Raw genomic sequence first — 19,381 nt, forward strand, 5'->3', positions numbered from 1 at the left:
GATAGAACGTCTGGTTTATTGAGGCCTTCCAGAAAGGTATGACATCCGGCATTCTACAGAAACAGCGTATTGCGTCGTGTGGGCTTCTGCATTCAAAAGACTTATGAAAATCTGTCGTTTAGGGTTAAACATTTGGAAGTGGCGCCCGTTATAGTGCCACTTTTACGCTTTAGTCGACAAATAGTGAACGGCGCCGTCAGGGTGCACTATTGAGTGCTGGTTGCACGAGAGAAGTTGCTAACAACTTCTTGGGTGCTTCGATTCGATAAACCTCCCAAGTGCATCCATCACTCAATACTGCTCGCTTTACCGTATACCATTTGTTATCTAACAACAAAACACAAAACTTTCAACAAAACCAAAGCAGCTCGAAGCATTACATAAACTAAGACATGGACAAACTAAGGCAGGCTTTCGTGTGTGTACGGGTTCCAGCTTTCAAACAATTGTGTTTTTTTGCAGCGATTATTCATGCGTGCATTTTTGCACTCTCCTTCCTCCCCAAGATTCCCGGTACTTCTCTTTACATCCGGGGATAGTAGATCTCATGGGAAAGTAGAGTCGAATCTGCATTAAACCAAGGTCGTTCAAGCGGTCTTTATTTATTTACTACATCGCTATTATCACCCCCCTTTAATCGTTGTACGAGTAACAGCTAAATCTCATCAAGAAATTCACAGTCAGTGGCTACGTCCATATTTTCACGCCTCAAAATCAAAAAAAGTTGTAAAATCCTCAAGAGCGCTAGAGGACAAGACAAGCTTTCAGGTTTCACTATAGCTACCGTTTTTTAGTTAACCAAGTGATTTTAGCGTGGCTGACGTCAATTTATTTCTTGATTATCTAAAATCACAAAAATGGAAGTGTTTTTCCATCAGGAAGGCAACTGTTGAAAGCATCATGGCGTTGGAACCGATATGTTGTCTTTTACTTCAAAATGGCATATAATACACCTCAGCAATAGGTGTTATCTCAGGCCCAGAGGTAGGAGTGCGTGAAACACCACCACCTAGAAGAACTCGTCCATTGTTAACAACAACGATCTCAGAACCACTTGAATCTCCGGAACCGCTGCCACTGTGCTCAATACTTCCTTCACCGCTTAACTCCATCCCATTTTCCCCACCACCTGACCCTTTGGCACTTTGTTCCTCGCCTGACCCTTCCTCACTTCCTTCCCCTCCTGACTCTTCACCACTTTCGTCACCATCCGAGTTTTCTCCGCTTCCTTCGTCTCCTGACCCATCCCCACTTTCTTCACCGCTTGACTCTTCTCCACTTCCTTCGCCACTTGACTCTTCTCCGCTTTCTTCACCACTTGACTCTTTTCCACTTTCTTCACCGCTTGACTCTTCCCCGCTTTCTTCTCCGCCTGACTCTTCTCCACTTTCTTCACCGCTTGACTCTTCTTCACTTTCTTCACCGCCTGACTCTTCTCCACTTTCTTCACCGCCTGACTCTTCCCCACTTTCTTCACCGCCTGACTCTTCTCCACTTTCTTCACCGCTTGACTCTTCTCCACTTCCTTCGCCTCCTGACGCTTCTCCACTTTCTTCACCGCCTGACTCTTCTTTACTTTCTTCACCGCCTGACTTTTCTCCACTCTCTTCACCGCTTGACTCTTCTCCACTTTCTTCACCGCCTGACTCTTCTCCACTTTCTTGACCGCCTGACTCTTCTCCACTTTCTTGACCGCCTGACTCTTCCCCACTTTCTTCACCGCCTGACTCTTCTCCACTTTCTTCACCGCTTGACTCTTCTCCACTTCCTTCGCCTCCTGACGCTTCTCCACTTTCTTCACCGCCTGACTCTTCTTTACCTTCTTCACCGCCTGACTTTTCTCCACTCTCTTCACCGCCTGACTCTTCTCCACTTTCTTCACCGCCTGACTCTTCCCCACTTTCTTCACCGCCTGACTCTTCTCCACTTTCTTCACCGCTTGACTCTTCTCCACTTCCTTCGCCTCCTGACGCTTCTCCACTTTCTTCACCGCCTGACTCTTCTTTACCTTCTTCACCGCCTGACTTTTCTCCACTCTCTTCACCGCCTGACTCTTCTCCACTTTCTTCACCGCCTGACTCTTCCTCACTTTCTTCACCACCTGACTCTTCTCCACTTTCTTCACCGCCTGACTCTTCTCTACTTTCTTCACCGCTTGACTCTTTTCCACTTCCTTCCCCTCCTGACTCTTCACCACTTTCTTCATCGCCTGACTTTTCTCCACTTTCTTTTCCGCTTGACTCTTCCCCGCTTTCTTCACCATTTGACTCTTCTCCACTTTCTTCACCGCTTAACTCTTCTCCACTTTCTTCACCGCTTGACTCTTCCCCGCTCTCTTTACCGCTTAACTCTTCTCCACTTTCTTCACCACCTGACTCTTCTCCACTTCCTTCACCGCCTGTCTCTTCTCCACTTCCTTCACCGCCCGACTCTTCCCCACTTTCTTCACCGCTTGACTCTTCTCCACTTTCTTCACCGCTTGACTCTTCTCCACTTTCTTCACCGCTTGACTCTTCTCCACTTTCTTCACCGCTTGACTCTTCTCCACTTTCTTCACCGCTTGACTCTTCTCCACGTCCTTCGCCTCCTGACCCCTCTCCACTTTCTTCACCGCTTGACTCTTCTCCACTTTCTTCACCGCTTGACTCTTCTCCACTTTCTGTACCACCTGACTCTACCCCACTTTCTTGACCGTCTGACTCTTTCCCACTTTCTTCACCGCTTGACTCTTCCCCGCTTTCTTCCCCGCTTGACTCTTCCCCGCTTTCTTCCCCGCTTGACTCTTCTCCACTTCCTTCGCCGCTTGTCTCTTCTCCACTTCCTTTGCCTCCTGACTCTTCCCCACTTCCTTTGCCTCCTGACTCTTCTCCCCTTCCTTCACCGCTTGACTCTTCTTCCATTCCTTCACCGCTTGACTCTTCTCCACTTTCTTCGCCTCCTGACTCTTCTCCACTTTCTTCACCACCTGACTCTTCTTCAATTCCTTCACCGCTTGACTCTTCTCCACTTTCTTCGTCTCCTGACTCTTCTCCACTTTCTTCACCGCCTGACTCTTCTTCAATTCCTTCACCGCTCGCCTCTTCTCCACTTCCTTCGCCTCCTGACTCTTCCCCACTTTCTTTACCGCCCGACATTTCCCCACTTTCTTCATCTCCTGACTGTTCCCCATTTTCTTCACCACCAAAACTGTTCCCGTTTTCTTCGCCATTTGCCTCATCTCCAACATCTTTACTGCCTAACTGTTCCACACTTCCTTCGCCACCTACTTCCTCGCTTACCTGCTCTTCAATTTCCTCGTTGCTTGCCAGCTCTCCACTTTCCTCGCCGCTTGACAGCTCTCCAGTTTCCTCGCCGCTTGCCATTTCTCCACTTTCCGCGCCGCTTTCCAGCTCTCCATCACCTTCGCCACTTGCCTGCTCTCCACTGTTTTGGCCGCTTGCTTGCTCTCTACTATTTTCACCGCTTGCCTGCTCTCCACTTCCTTGGCTAATTTCTCCTCTGCTGTCAAATGCATTTCCATCAGTCTCCTTTACAACTGATTTTTTGATTTCGCTGTCGTCATTTTTAACCTCATAGTTTAATTCCTGTAAAATGTTTTTATATAGTTGATCTATATCATTCCAAACACTATCACTTGAGTAGTCGGTCCACCTTGTTGGAAAAGCTGCTGGAAATGTAAAGAAAAAAATGTTAAAATCACAGAGTAGTTGAAATATTTTCTCGAAAATAGGTTCTTTCTCTAAAAATAAATATCAGCCTAACCCTTCTTGTAGAAACTTTAAGTCCGGAAAAGGCGCGCCCCACAATTAAAACCTCAATAATTATTAGCTTTCTTTTTGCTTTAAGGTTGCTGGGTACTCGCAAAAAGAGATTGGATAACCGCAACTTCGTACCAACTGATTATAATTTGCCTCTGTTTTCCACAACTCTATTCGATCGACTGAAAATGTAGAAGTTCTGAGTACACCTTTTGTTGTTTTTTAACACTTTGTGAAGAGAACAAAATTTTACCTGTTATTACAGTGAAGACATGATTGGTCTGGAATGTTAACCATCGAGTCAAAAATCACTCCACAAACTAAAAGACCATGACCTGCTCCAAAGTAATAATTTAAAATCCAGCCCCTGAACATGCCCGTCGATGCAACGCAATATATAGTATCTTAAGAAAATTAAAGAAAACTAAAAGTTCAAAAAGAAACCCCGTATATATAGCCCTGTAATGTTCTTCATACTATGGTGGCCCATGGGTGCCATATAGCAATTAATATTTTTGCATAATTTCGTAATTTTGTTTGGTTTTTTTTAATTGTTTTATTTTTATCACTTTCATTTTATTATTCAACCTAAAGAAATACGTTTCCCCCCCAAAATTTTAACAGATTGATAAGAAATAGTTATTTGACCACTCCTTCAATCACCTTTGGCCAAACAAATGCCGTATTATAGATTACTTATTAATGTCCTATAATCTTCCTGGGAATATCTCAAACTTTGGTCTTGTTGCATTAACTTCGCTATTGCCAGGGCAATGTAGCAAGACCTCAGTTTCGAGATTTTCCCGCAAAGACCACATTTTCGGTTGATAATTTGTCAAAAATACAGATAGAAAAAAAAAATAAAAAAAAGTAACGATCACTCACCCGTGAGAGGGATGCACCATGTAATAAATAATATCTTGTTAAGTAGAAAAGGCTACGAAAAAAAGCAAAAAATATTTAGGCAACTAGAAACATTTGTACGTCCTTTAGGATAGAACGCTGTTCCATCACAGGGTTTATACACCTCGGCATGTAAATCGTTGTACTAATCTGTACAACTGGGTGGAGCAAGTTACATTAGGGTAAGGTTTTCAAGTGCGTTAATGCATGCTATGATGCTAAAGAACATAATGCGCTATAATTCCGGCCAGAGCTTGAGTCCGGACCGTTCGATTTGGAGTCCAAATAATTGTATAGCAAAACCGGGAAATAGTCTAAAAATATCGCATTACCATTATTAGACCCTTATTAGCACATGATACTGGCTGTTGCTGTGTCTTGGGGACGAAAACAAAAAAAAATAAAATAAAAAAACAAAAAAACAAAGCAAAACGGAGTGGAGAAGCCTCGATACTAATATATATCAGCGTTCTTCACAACCATTCACTATCAATGTCTCCCTAGACATCGAAATACATTTACCGGCGGACCCGAAAAGATCTATTTTAACCTGAACACGAAAAGCTACTGTGGAGGTGTTCTGAACGTTTCACTGGTGCATCGTGATAAGATCACAAGCACTTGATCTGAATTTCAACCCATTCAGACCAACAATTAATATTTTATTATATGTATACAGTATCCAACTGGCCTATTTCTCTTTCTTGCAATACCGCCCAGGTAGTCCTAATAAGCCATTATTAATGTTCATATTTTCATTCCTCCTCCGTTTCAGACTCTATACATAATTATTTTCTCTTCACCGAAAAGCCATTCAGACAGCCAAGCATGTCTTTCCTTCACTTCGCTCCCAAATTCTTAATTTTGCTACTTTTTTAAACAATATATTATTTTGAGGTCGCAACCACCTGAAAACGTTTACCGAAAGAACTTGTAGCAGAGTTACTCAGGCCTACCAGAAAAATTGTTAAAAACAGGACTAAAATCAGATTGTTAGCTTAGACTTTAACCCACCATAAACGAGCAATGTATCAGACGTTTATCAAACAATGTATTATTTTTTCATCACAATCGTCAAGCAATCTTTGGTCATTATTTCTCATTTTCACCGAATTGAAGCAAAATAATTACCCAATCATTGGTGAACACGTTGTTATCATTTTCGTGACAAAATAGGTCACCATAGCAACAGTATGATCTGCTAAAAACACCTTTAATTACAGCTTTAGGGGCTTATAATTCAAACACGGCGCGGTGAATTTTTTTTTATTTCATCAAATTTTAATAAACATGATAAGACGCAACTTTCGGCAAAGTTTTAAACAAATCTGTACATAGATTTCAGAGCCACCTTAAAGTTTTGAAAATTTAAGGTGGCTCTTGTTAATATATAAAAAAAATTCACAATGGCGTTTTCGAATTTTAAGCCCCTAAAGCTGTAATTAAGGGTGTTTTTAGCAGGTCATACTGTGTCACGAAAATGACTGGGCAGTTTTTATTGTGGCTGTAACGAAATTTGAAAAGTTATTTAACACAACAATCGCCGGTCATTTTGGATTTGTGTTTGAGGAAAACTCGGTCACGGGAATCTCCTGATTATCGTAATGTCATCCGTCCTCACGACAACGTAAACCCAGCGTTTCCAAATTCCTCCGGTTTGAAGAGCTTTTTCTAAGAGCTTAGTTTTCGTGACTGATTAGTGTGACGAAAGGCGTAACCGTAGTGGCGTGGACGGGACGTTAACAGATGATAGTCTGTCTTTCTTTGAGTTTTCACAAAGATTGTAAGCAAGTCATATAAGCGTTCACCGACCTGTTACTCTGTTTCTCGATGAACGATGAAAGCCGAATTAAGAGTCAGGTCAACATTTTAAAAATCATCTGAATTTATTTTATCATTAAAAGGATTTGGTTTTATTTGACAGAGTGCATGAGTGGAGTGTGCGTTACGCAATATATACGTCAACAAACCAATTTCACTATCGTTGACGTGGGGTAAGTAATGTATCAAACACGAAAGACCGTGTTCGATCGCATTTCAAAAACACCAAGAAGGGAGACGAACTGCGAAGTGTTTAGAAATGTGATCAAACACTGTCTTGAGTGTTCGATATATCTTCTCAATCGAAACTAAAACTGATTAAGGAGAGAACGGAGAAATAAAATGATAAAAATCTATGTTAATATAGATATCCAAACACCGTCACGGTCATGATTTCTTTTGTCTAAATTTGATGAATTATGAAAGAATTTGAGAAATACATGCAGTGGGAGTTTAGCGCATAAATGTACAATGAACTGAGAATTGGAAGGAGGTTCATCAAGGCGGCCTTCTTGATATCCCCAGGTTTTCAATGAATGTGAAAAGGCTAAACGAAATAGTAGAGAGAAAGGGAGGTGGCCGCTAAGTACATGTAGGAGTTCGCCGCCTAATAGGAGTTCGTCATAAATTAGCTCGAAACTTAGTTGAAACGAGAAGGCCTATGACTACTGTTGCACATAATAAAGATTACGTATCATTGTTTTTCTGATTCACTTGTCACAAAAACGCTATATCCTTTTTTACAACCATCAAATATTTTCGCTCGCGCGCGATTGGTCTAATCATGTCACGTGACCGAATATTCCTCAGCTAAAACTGGGGAATATCCAAGAATATTCCCCAATTTTCAAAACTGCGCGTGTTGCGAAAACGATTTGAAAGATAACTGGAGATTATCTGTTCCTCGAAGCTCAAAGTTTTCCTCCAGCTACACTCTCGGAAAACTGTTTGCTTCTCGAAACAGATAATGTCCGCGGACAAATATCCTAGCATATTTACGCGCTAAATGAAGGCTATTGTTTATGTAAAATCACGCGCCCTGCGTTAACGATATATTTGTTACTACCCGGTTAACTGCTTAGTGAACATGGAAGCACTTTAAAACAATCATAATAAAAGTGTTTTTTAATGTTATAATCAGCGGCGCCACTTTCAGTTTCGGCTTTTATTTTGTTGCCACTTTTTTCCAAAACAAAGCCAAACTGCGCTGCCGCTTAATAGAGGTGACCGGTTAAAAGGGCTTTATTTACAGCATTTTACTGTCAATAATTTTTGGGAATTTGATATCTGGTCGCTTAATAAGGTTTCGACTGTATATATATAAAACAACCCAGTCGAACCAGCAAGACAGGAGGCCGAATTCCATGTTTTTCGATATGAAAGTGTTACTTTGTTTTCACCAAAGATAGTTCTCGAATTCTGGATTTTCGTTTAATTTCCACTGTGCATTTGAAATAAAGTTAAATAATGCTTAAACTGTTAATATATATTTAAATTATTTTTGGTGAAAATTGCACCTTGTGAAAGTCACTCTCGATGTTTACTGTTTATGCATTTTTACCAAAACGGTCTCGTCGCCATGGCGTTTGAGGAACTTTAGGCCAATACGCAGTTTTCTATATAAAGGGGAATAAAATCTCTTCGTTTCAGAAATAAAGACTCATTGTTTTTTCGATTTCTCAATTTGAAAGATTAAGAGAGATTGTATTGCGATTCGAAATCTTACCGGCGTTCAAGAAATCGTAAAAAAATTGGTACATGGCGCTTTAACTGAAATGTCGCCTTGCTTCAGTACAGTTAATATTGGTTTCACTTTATTATTGATGCATGTATATATATCTCACGGTTAGTTCAAAACTCTTCTACTCCTCTGGCCTCAGAGATACACGCGTCTGAATTCACTTTAAAATTATCTTGTAGAAACTGTTAGGTATTTAAGATAAAAAACTACTCATCTGATATCCTTCTTATTAGCGACCTTTGGTTTCGAAGGGCCACTTCTTACACCATTCTTTTTTTAAGAGTTCGCTTGTATGCTTTTGTTCAGTAGCAGTTGGAGATACTAAAAAGCTCATTTATGGGCATTATGAGAAACCATAGGCAGAAATCTGAAATAAGCACTACTTTAGTTGTTAACTTGTCTTACCGTAACACTCATGGTGGCTTTAATCTTCAATTCGGATCCTCGTGGCTTTGAAATGAAACTCAGCTGCAAGCTCGCGAGAACTTGTTAAAAATTTGAAAGTCAATAATTTGACTGAGGCTGTGATCTAGACAAGCTTGTCATCCTTGCCCGTCACCCAAGAAAATAGTCATATGAGTAAAAAGTGTTATAAGCGGTCACGTAAGGGTACACACTTACTAAAGGTTTGAATATCACCGTGCTAATCTGTTGTCTGATACCAACCAAGGCTAGGCTACTTAGCTAGGGATCATTGAATCAAAACTCAACTCCAGACCTTATTCTTCATTGTCACTTCCTCCTTGGGAGCGTATTGATCTGGGACACTCTCAGGCTCTAGACTTCAGAAGCGAAATGTCGCAAAAAATCTCTATAACTTGTACAGGGCAAGGCTTCGAAATTTCAACTAATTAAAAGTAACCTGCTCGTAGAATATGACAATGACGTTTTACTCAGATGTTTGAGACTCTTGTATTCCGTCGAGTAATGGACTTCTGATTTGGTGCCAGAAAGAGTCCCTGCGAAATGAACAATTCAGTGCGAATGCTTGAAGACGTGTTCCATCGCATTAGTGTAGGCAAAGAAAACCAAAAACGAAAACGGTGAAATTTTTTACACCCCATGAGTATTCTGTCAGCGTTTCGAGTGTTTTACATGAGGTGTGAATCGGGAAAAACGCCACGACAATTGATCAGACACGCCTTCTTCTTCATCTATCTTCTTTATCACGCAAAGTGGCACATGCTGTCAAGAGAGATCATGTAAGGGCTTGATGATCGCAAACCCAGGTCTCCCACGGTCAAAGCTAAAAATCTTGGTAAGAGATTAAGAAGGAATCCACTAGAACGTCGAGTAACAAGTGGACAAAAACTTTGTACCAAGATTATGCGCATCATATTGCAAACTTCTGTGAGACTGTTTTAAGAATGGCTGACTGTAAGGATCGAGAAACGCCGGTCAACGACCCATTTGGCAAATCGCTCATATTTTGCCCAAAGATACCCTTAGGTGACCTAATTCTAAAAATCATATTTAAAGGTTCCAGGGAATTTTTATTTTTCAGAAATTCGCAAAAATTTGAAAGCGCGGTCAAAGTGCGGTTTTTCGTGTAATAAAATGACAGAAATAAGGTGCGAGGACGAAGCGCTGCTTAAGTCTTAAAATAGTTTCAATTGACTTCACAAATGTGGAACAACCACTCTAATTTATTCCTCGTTTTAAACTAATCTCAGAGATGTTGATATAGTGGTTTTCCGAATCATTTTAAGAATACCTATGAAGCGTACGTGTGAAAAATAACGGCAAAATATAGGTCATGTTTAACAGCATCAAAATGCATCTGGGACCTCACTTTCCGATTATTTTACTTTACAGCCTTAAAATATCATTATTAAACATATACCATGCCAAGTTTCATGCTCGAACTCGCAGTATTTCCCTTTGAGAAAAACGAAAATCTATGTCACTGTGTTGGGCGCAAATAACACAATAATTACACACGAACAAGAGACAAATCAATTTCAACGGCGAAAGTAAAAGGCTGTCATTAATTAAAATCCCGTCAATTCACTGCTATCAGTAGAAACATAATGTCCACCACATAAAAACTGTTTTTTAGAAGTTTTCGGAACATTGCGCGTTAACTTTGTTTGATTTCCTGCCCGCCGTCATGTCTAGTTTGTCATCGCGTGTATTTCCTTAATGTAAACAACACTGTGAATGGTTGTCATAACAAACGCAAGAGATTTCCCGGAACATTAATGTTTTCGATTCAGCAAAACGCTTTAAGTTCGTTAAGACAGAATAATGGGCCAACTTGGAATGCTGTTTAGCATTAAGGACGTTAAAGGACTGTAAATTAATCGAGTTGAAATATCTTGAAGCAAATCAAAATCGCGCCCTTATTCTAATTTGGTAAACAGCCGATCTCCGTTCAAGTTCAAGAAGTCGAGAGGTTAATCCGGCAATGTATCACCGGTGCAACAACAAAATCAAACCGAGGTCATCAAAAGTGTATGTTTAAAAGTGTAGTGGTAAGTTTCAAATAAATTTCGCCTATATAAATTGGAAACAAGAAGTGAAACGGTCTGACCCGAAACAAATAAACAAAATATTAATACGACTAATTTAATCCGAAAATGTTACAGAAAACATACCTAAAAGCCGTCGATTCCCCTCAATACCACTCCACATCGCCTTAAAGAGCCCAAGCTTTCTGCTGTAAGAATCAGGGGCCTCATGAATCTGTTTTTACTATATCGGCAACCATGCTGCGGGGCTGATATTCGAGACTTAGTAAATGTTGTCACACAACCGCACGGGCAGCCCAGTCACGCCTTTCACTGCTCTTGCGCAAATGTTCAACATTTCGCGATTTCCATAAACCGATTACAAGTTTAAAGTAGTGACAGTAGATTGAAATGCGCTTTTTAAAGTTGTCCTATCCATGAGCAATTATTTCTTGTTCTTGAATGGCTCTTAGCTGTAGCTACAGTCCAGCGGGGAGGGGGGAGGGGATACTCCGGGAAATTTCGGATATCTGTATGCCGTGGAAGATTAAGTGGTCTCCAGCTCTTAACGCAAACGCTGAAACACCAGATGATTCTCGAAGTATCACAGGGATCACTAAGCTAAATAATTTTGAGTTTAGCTCCGCTGAGTCAATTACCTGTTGGCGCGCATATTGCATTGACCGTGGACAGGTGAGAAAACAGTTCAACCGGAAAAGCTTGTTGCACATTGTAATTTAGCGTTGTCCAACACGCAATCGGTCTGGTTGCAATGCTAATCGTATTTGATAAAATCTCAAGTTTTCTTTCGACACATGCTGGGGTGACATACTACTAGATGGGCGTGGCAGGGAGCCACGAGTCAAGTCAGTCAACTCCCAAAGCTTAACAGAAGAGTGATATTGAACCACTGGTGGAAGGACTGCAGATTGTCCCTACGGTTTACCCTGATAGGCCTCTGTGTTATTCTAATGAACTGATATTGTTACAATGATACCATGTATCTTTATGAACACGCTAATGGTCAAGGGTTTCTTTTTCAGTATAAAAGAATCATAAATAAGTAGTTCTTCGTGAAAAACTATTTTAAGGAAAGTAGGCTGTTCGCAATATCTATGTTTTCCGATGTTCTAGAAAGATTAGTTTGGTAAGGCACTGTTGCGCTGCGTCTGCACGCAGTGTCGGAAACAAAGTTGATTAGATCATCTGTGTTTAAGTTGATAAAGGTAAATTAATCGCTTCAGCGAATTTGGAAAGGGTGACGATTCCAACCTCGTTCCCAGAGAGGTTGAGACGATTCGGCCGTTAGTTTTTCCTCTAAAGGGTCTTCCTCCTTTACTCCCTCTCGCTCTCTACAAAAATTTAACGATCCTCCTCCCCCCCCCCCCCCCCCAGTCCCCCGCCGCAAGAGATGTTGCTAAATATCGAAGAAACCAAACACCGAAAGTTCCTAAGAATACTTCCGGCAAGTGCAATTGTTAGTAAAATACTTCAGAAGCGCCGAGGATGGAGCTCTTCCGCGCACGAGTGAAGAGGTATATCTAGTTCCATGTCTTCGCAACCGCACCGTAGCATAGTCAGTTTCAGGTTCTTTAGGCCAATGCGGAATTTTGCTATAAGATACGATTTCCGCTGGTCACTGACTGCCCTAAAAGCCTAACCCTCTTTTAAAGCAACAAGGACTTCTTGGTGACCTATTGTGGCTTTGAGTCAAGCACCAACGCTTGCTCCAAGCAGGGTTTGTAGCACATTTTGGCTAAGGTCGTAAGGGAATGTCTCTCCACGGACTGAGTACATTTCTTCAGAGACAAGTGCCTCTCTAAAGTAGACAGTATATGAAAGACACGAATGCAGCCGCCTTGAAGACATAAATACATCCCTGCCGTACATAGTTTCTATCCTCTATCCATGGAAACATCAGCAGACGCTTCCTCGGTCACACCCGTTGACAATGGCACTGATGTTAAGGTCGCAGTGTTCGTGCGTTTTTAGAAAATGACCTTAAGTCTCCTTCAGAGAACGATGCTTCCAGCAGAAATAAAGAAAAAGCGATGTCTGACTAAATAGCAAAAGAAACCCTTAACCATTAGCATGATCATAAAGCTAAACAGTATCATTGTAACAGCATCAGTTCATTAGAATAACACAGAGGCCTATCAGGGTAAACCGTAGGGACAATCTGCAGTCCTTCCACCAGTGGTTCAATATCACTCTTCTGTTAAGCTTTGGGAGTTGACTGACTTGACTCGTGGCTCCCTGCCACGCCCATCTAGTAGTATGTCACCCCAGCATGTGTCGAAAGAAAACTTGAGATTTTATCAAATACGATTAGCATTGCAACCAGACCGATTGCGTGTTGGACAACGCTAAATTACAATGTGCAACAAGCTTTTCCGGTTGAACTGTTTTCTCACCTGTCCACGGTCAATGCAATATGCGCGCCAACAGGTAATTGACTCAGCGGAGCTAAACTCAAAATTATTTAGCTTAGTGATCCCTGTGATACTTCGAGAATCATCTGGTGTTTCAGCGTTTGCGTTAAGAGCTGGAGACCACTTAATCTTCCACGGCATACAGATATCCGAAATTTCCCGGAGTATCCCCTCCCCCCTCCCCGCTGGACTGTAGCTACAGCTAAGAGCCATTCAAGAACAAGAAATAATTGCTCATGGATAGGACAACTTTAAAAAGCGCATTTCAATCTACTGTCACTACTTTAAACTTGTAATCGGTTTATGGAAATCGCGAAATGTTGAACATTTGCGCAAGAGCAGTGAAAGGCGTGACTGGGCTGCCCGTGCGGTTGTGTGACAACATTTACTAAGTCTCGAATATCAGCCCCGCAGCATGGTTGCCGATATAGTAAAAACAGATTCATGAGGCCCCTGATTCTTACAGCAGAAAGCTTGGGCTCTTTAAGGCGATGTGGAGTGGTATTGAGGGGAATCGACGGCTTTTAGGTATGTTTTCTGTAACATTTTCGGATTAAATTAGTCGTATTAATATTTTGTTTATTTGTTTCGGGTCAGACCGTTTCACTTCTTGTTTCCAATTTATATAGGCGAAATTTATTTGAAACTTACCACTACACTTTTAAACATACACTTTTGATGACCTCGGTTTGATTTTGTTGTTGCACCGGTGATACATTGCCGGATTAACCTCTCGACTTCTTGAACTTGAACGGAGATCGGCTGTTTACCAAATTAGAATAAGGGCGCGATTTTGATTTGCTTCAAGATATTTCAACTCGATTAATTTACAGTCCTTTAACGTCCTTAATGCTAAACAGCATTCCAAGTTGGCCCATTATTCTGTCTTAACGAACTTAAAGCGTTTTGCTGAATCGAAAACATTAATGTTCCGGGAAATCTCTTGCGTTTGTTATGACAACCATTCACAGTGTTGTTTACATTAAGGAAATACACGCGATGACAAACTAGACATGACGGCGGGCAGGAAATCAAACAAAGTTAACGCGCAATGTTCCGAAAACTTCTAAAAAACAGTTTTTATGTAGTGGACATTATGTTTCTACTGATAGCAGTGAATTGACGGGATTTTAATTAATGACAGCCTTTTACTTTCGCCGTTGAAATTGATTTGTCTCTTGTTCGTGTGTAATTATTGTGTTATTTGCGCCTAACACAGTGACATAGATTTTCGTTTTTCTCAAAGGGAAATACTGCGAGTTCGAGCATGAAACTTGGCATGGTATATGTTTAATAATGATATTTTAAGGCTGTAAAGTAAAATAATCGGAAAGTGAGGTCCCAGATGCATTTTGATGTTGTTAAACATGACCTATATTTTGCCGTTATTTTTCACACGTACGCTTCATAGGTGTTCTTAAAATGATTCGGAAAACCACTATATCAACATCTCTGAGATTAGTTTAAAACGAGGAATAAATTAGAGTGGTTGTTCCACATTTGTGTGAAGTTTGAAGTCAATTGATATTATTTTAAGACTTAAGCAGCGCTTCGTCCTCGCACCTTATTTCTGTCATTTTATTACACGAAAAACCGCACTTTGACCGCGCTTTCAAATTTTTGCGAATTTCTGAAAAATAAAAATTCGCTGGAACCTTTAAATATGATTTTTAGAATTAGCTCACCTAATGGTATCTTTGGGATAAATATGAGCGATTTGCCAAATGGGTCGTTGACCGGCGTTTCTCGATCCTAACAATCAGCTATTCTTAAATATCTTCTCAAAAGAAATCATTTCTACCAACACCAAATGTCGAAACCAAATTTTGGAGTTCATATGAAACACCTGAAATTTTACCTGTGTTGGCACAATTTCTCCGAACTTTGAAATTTAGTTTTCGAGTTCCTATGGGAAATTGTTTATAGCTTTAGCTTTTAGAAATGCAAAAAGGAGTTTAATATGCATAACATTATTCTGGTACAAGACCTTTGTCCACTAAAAACTGAAATTGCTCTATTTCCTATCGGATTTCGTCTAAACAAAAGCTGGAAAGCGCATCCTCTGGAAAATGCATTGGTGTGGACATGCCCCTAGCTAGTTTAACTCGAGTTGAAAGTAAGTCGGAACTATCTTCCGTGTACAGTGTTGTTGGCCTTCTAACAAAGGCGCAAACTTTGTGAATCACGAAAAGTGACAAGAGGCGAACGTTATAAGTGCATGGAGCGAGACATAACTAAGAGTAAATTGGACTGGAATTAGCATCTAATGCAAATGAATTTAATATCTTCTTGATGTTATAACCCCGCCTGAGCCACACAAGCTACTTCCAAGTGTTACAAGTAGAACGTGAGGGACTGGGCCCAGCCCCAGGTTACTTATTATTATGGGATCAAAAATCCCACGCGTTGGCGAGAGTGAAAACGAAACGAGGATCGATGAGAAAACGTGTTGTCATTGTAGTTTTGTAGTAGTTCCTGTGCGAGATTGAGTAGAGTGTAACATTTGGTGACCCCGACGTGACAAAGAAACCATCGAAATGTCTATAGAAGTCGTCGAAGAGATTCAGATATAGGTGAGAACAGCAATTTGTCAGCTTAGCGAAGCGAGTCTTCGAGAAATCTGTGCGGGGCTACATATCGAAGTTAAAGAGACGGATACGGGACGTCTGGCGTTAATACAAATCCTAACGAAATATTTAGACGCCGAAGAACTCGGAACTGAAGCACTAACGAATCTCAGAGAAACAATTAAAGAAAAGAAACCGGCAACGAAGGACGCGAAGAGTGAACAAGAGGGTGGTGTGAAAACCGAACATGTGGATCAGAAGTCTGCTGTCAAGTCAAGCACAAATGCAGTTACGCCTAAAGAAACCACAGCGATTCCACCGTTCAGGAAGGAATTTAAAATATCGGGACAGATTGGAGATTCACGTCAGAAAGATCGCTTGAGCTTTACCAGTCTTGCTCACCAAATTAACGCTGGATTGAAACGGGGCTATAAAGAAGAAGAAATTGTCGAGGCCGTTATTCGAGCCATCAATCCAGGCCTTAGATTGAGGAGCTACTTGGAAGGTAAGCCCGATCTAGATCTTGCCAGATTACGTAAAATACTCCGGTCACATTACCAAGAAAGGGGGGCTACGGAAATGTATCAGCTGCTCAGTTCGGCAGTACAGGAAGCTGGGGAGACCCCTCAGGACTGTCTTGTTCGCCTCCTTGATCTAAAGCAGAAAGTACTGTTTGCATCTCAAGAAGCAGGATCTGATTTGAAGTATGACCCAAAGCTGGTACAGTGCATGTTTCTGCATTCATTATTAACTGGGTTACGGAATGATAACAATAAAATGGAGATAAAACCATGCCTGCAAAACACCCAAGTGGAAGATGAAGAACTTTTTGAGAAATTGAATGCAGCAGTTAGTAATGAAACAGAAAGAATGCAGAAGCTTGGTTCCCGTCATGACCAGCTCACAAACCGAACCCCCACACAGCTTGTAGCTCAATTGGCCACCCATGACGACAGCAATGCCTCAGTTGAAGGTAAAACCCCAGAAAAGCCACCAAAAGTTAACCTTCTTACTGAAGTTAGAGAGTTGAAAGCGGAATTGGCTGCTATCCGGGAGGGCATGGAACAACAAAGCCGCGCTAGCCCTCACCCACAGTACAACCCTGTAGAGCAAGGGAGGGTTCGCCCTAGAGGGTGCTGGAATTGTGAAAGACAAGGAAGGGGTTTCCGTTGCAACCATTGTTTCAACTGTGGTGATGTCGGCCACTTCAGTTACCAATGCCTAAGGTCAAGCCGAAGGGGCTATAACTCAGCAAGCCCCCAGGGAAACAGACAAGGGTTGCCCCCACGGGACAAGGAGCAGCCCCCCCGATTCATGAGCAGTCCCAACAATGCATGAACCGTGGAAAGAGGGAGGATTGGGCACATCAATACTTGCGGTGTTCACAGTGCCATACTAGCCACTATTGTTCAAAAGTTTGTCAAAGGGAACATTGGGAGAAGCATAAGAAACTATGTCAAGCCATTAGCGAAGTTGAACTGAGGGAAAGGGCAAGTGTTGAAACATTGAAAACGTCGTTCAGTTCCCACCTAACCCCGAGACAACGCTCTAAACTCACCGAATTAGTGGGGAGAAAATGTGTGGTTTCCTGCTTGATTCAAGGGGAAAAGGTGGATGCCCTGTGGGATACCGGAGCTCAAGTTTGTGTTGTGTCCAAACATTGGAAAGAAATTAACCTACCAAACGAGCCAGTAAGAGACATAAGCGAGTTATTGGGGGAAGATGGATTAAATCTCCAGGCCGTGAACGGTACAAAAATCGCATATGATGGCTGGATTGAGGTAGAGTTCCAGTTGGTTGGGGAGGACGGGTACTCGGAGCCATTGACAGTACCCGTACTAATAGGAAGTGAAGATAATCAGGAGTATCCCATCATCGGCTTTAATGTCATTGAAGAGGTCATTAAGAGGAGTAGTAGCCCCAACACAACCAGCCTATAGCCCCGAATAGTGAATGACTCGTTCCCATCTGTGAAAGAGGGCGAAGCAAGAGCGCTGGTTAATTTCATCCAAAGTATGGATGATGAAGCTGACACCGGTATGCTCAGAGTCGGCAGACAAGACATACGTGTCCCACCAGGAGAGACTGTGAGAGTCAAATGTCAGGTACACTTTGGACTATTAGAAGAAGATTTGCCTGTTGTGTTTGAGCCCAAAGAGGAAGGGGTGTGGCCTGAGGGGCTAGAAGTTCAGGGCTGTCTCCACCGAATCTCCCCGAGGTCCTCGAGCCGAATGTATGTTCCAGTATGCAACAACACCGAACGAGAGATGACCTTACGTAGGCGGACAGAACTGGGCACTATACAGTTAGTGCAGTCCGTCACGCCACTGCCAGTCGAAGCTGAACAGAAACAAGAGAAAGAGGAAGGTGAAACTTGGAGTGAGGCAACCAGTTATGAGTGGGAGCCAAGTCAGCCCGAACAAAGTAAAGCAAAGTGGACTCCCCCAGTTGACTTGAGCCATTTGTCAAGTGAGCAACGGGTGATTGTCAAGGAGATGTTGAGGGAAGAATCCGGGGCCTTCGCTATAGATGATGGTGACATTGGATGTGCCGAACATTTGAAATTGGAAATCAACCTGAGAGATGACGTCCCAGTACAAAAAACATACAATTCAATTCCAAAGCCCTTGTACGAAGAGGTAAAGTCAGACTTGCAGGATATGATCAATCGTGGTTGGATAAGCAACTCAAAGTCACCCTACTCTTCCCCAGTGGTGTGTGCGAGAAAAAAAGACGGCAGTCTGAGACTATGTGTTGACTATAGGCAGTTAAACAGCAAAACTGAGGATGACCGCCAGCCCATCCCTCGCATCCAAGACATCCTGAATAGTCTCAGTGGGAACACTTACTTTTCAGTGTTAGACCAAGGAAAGGCATATCATCAAGGATTCGTAGCAGAAGAACACCGACATCTAACAGCGTTCATCACCCCCTGGGGTTTATACCAGTGGAACCGGATTCCTTTTGGCCTTAAAAATGCACCGGCAGCTTACCAGAGGTACATGGAGGAATGCCTAGAAGGTCTCCGCGATGAAATATGTATTCCAAATCTTGATGATGTCCTGGTGTACAGTAGAACATTTTCTGAGCATGTAGACAATGTGCGAAAGGTACTTAAACGTTTGCAGGAGTATGGTATCAAGCTGAAGCCAAATAAATGTCAGTTGTTTAAGCCCCGTGTTCGTTACTTAGGCAGAAGAGTCTCAGCAGATGGCTACACGATGGACTCAGCAGACGTTGCAGCAGTGGCAGCCCTTAAGGAAACTAAACCAAGAACTGTTGGTGAATTGCGCAAACTCCTGGGTTTCATAAGCTATTACCGCCAATATATTCGCGACTTCTCCAGATTAGCCAAACCCCTTTATGACCTACTTTCAGTTAAAGAATGCAGTGACCAGCCCAGCAGAGCTAAAGGACAGAAAGAGCACCCCAAGTGGAGGTTGCCGACATCGAAAGGACAATCGTCATCAAATCACAAAATCCCGTGGAATGAAAGACACCAAGAGCGATTAAACTTCCTAATTGAACTTCTTATGCAGCCAGGGGTAATGGCTTACCCTGACTTTGAACGACCATTTGTACTGCACACGGATGCCTCAAGCGAAGGACTTGGGGCGGTGCTCTACCAAGAACAAGGGGGGAAATTGAGAGTTGTTGGCTATGGCTCAAGGACATTGACGCCCGCGGAACGGAACTACCACTTGCACTC

The 19,381-nt window shown here is 42.0% G+C and overlaps 1 protein-coding gene across 1 annotated transcript; it reads right to left on the reverse strand.

Moving 5' to 3' along the window:
- Positions 1–149: 149 nt before the first annotated feature.
- LOC145501772 (uncharacterized) lies at positions 150–4,133 on the reverse strand. Its single transcript, XM_081481168.1, has 2 exons — positions 4,022–4,133; positions 150–3,667 (listed from the first exon to the last, which is right to left on the reverse strand). The coding sequence occupies exons 1-2, from the start codon at positions 4,131–4,133 to the stop codon at positions 933–935; spliced, it is 2,847 nt and encodes a 948-aa protein (XP_081337294.1). The 3' UTR covers positions 150–932.
- Between the last annotated feature and the right edge of the window lie 15,248 nt (positions 4,134–19,381).

Source organism: Orbicella franksi, chromosome 10, assembly GCF_964199315.1.
Source record: "Orbicella franksi chromosome 10, jaOrbFran1.1, whole genome shotgun sequence".
NCBI classification, from domain to species: domain Eukaryota; kingdom Metazoa; phylum Cnidaria; class Anthozoa; order Scleractinia; family Merulinidae; genus Orbicella; species Orbicella franksi.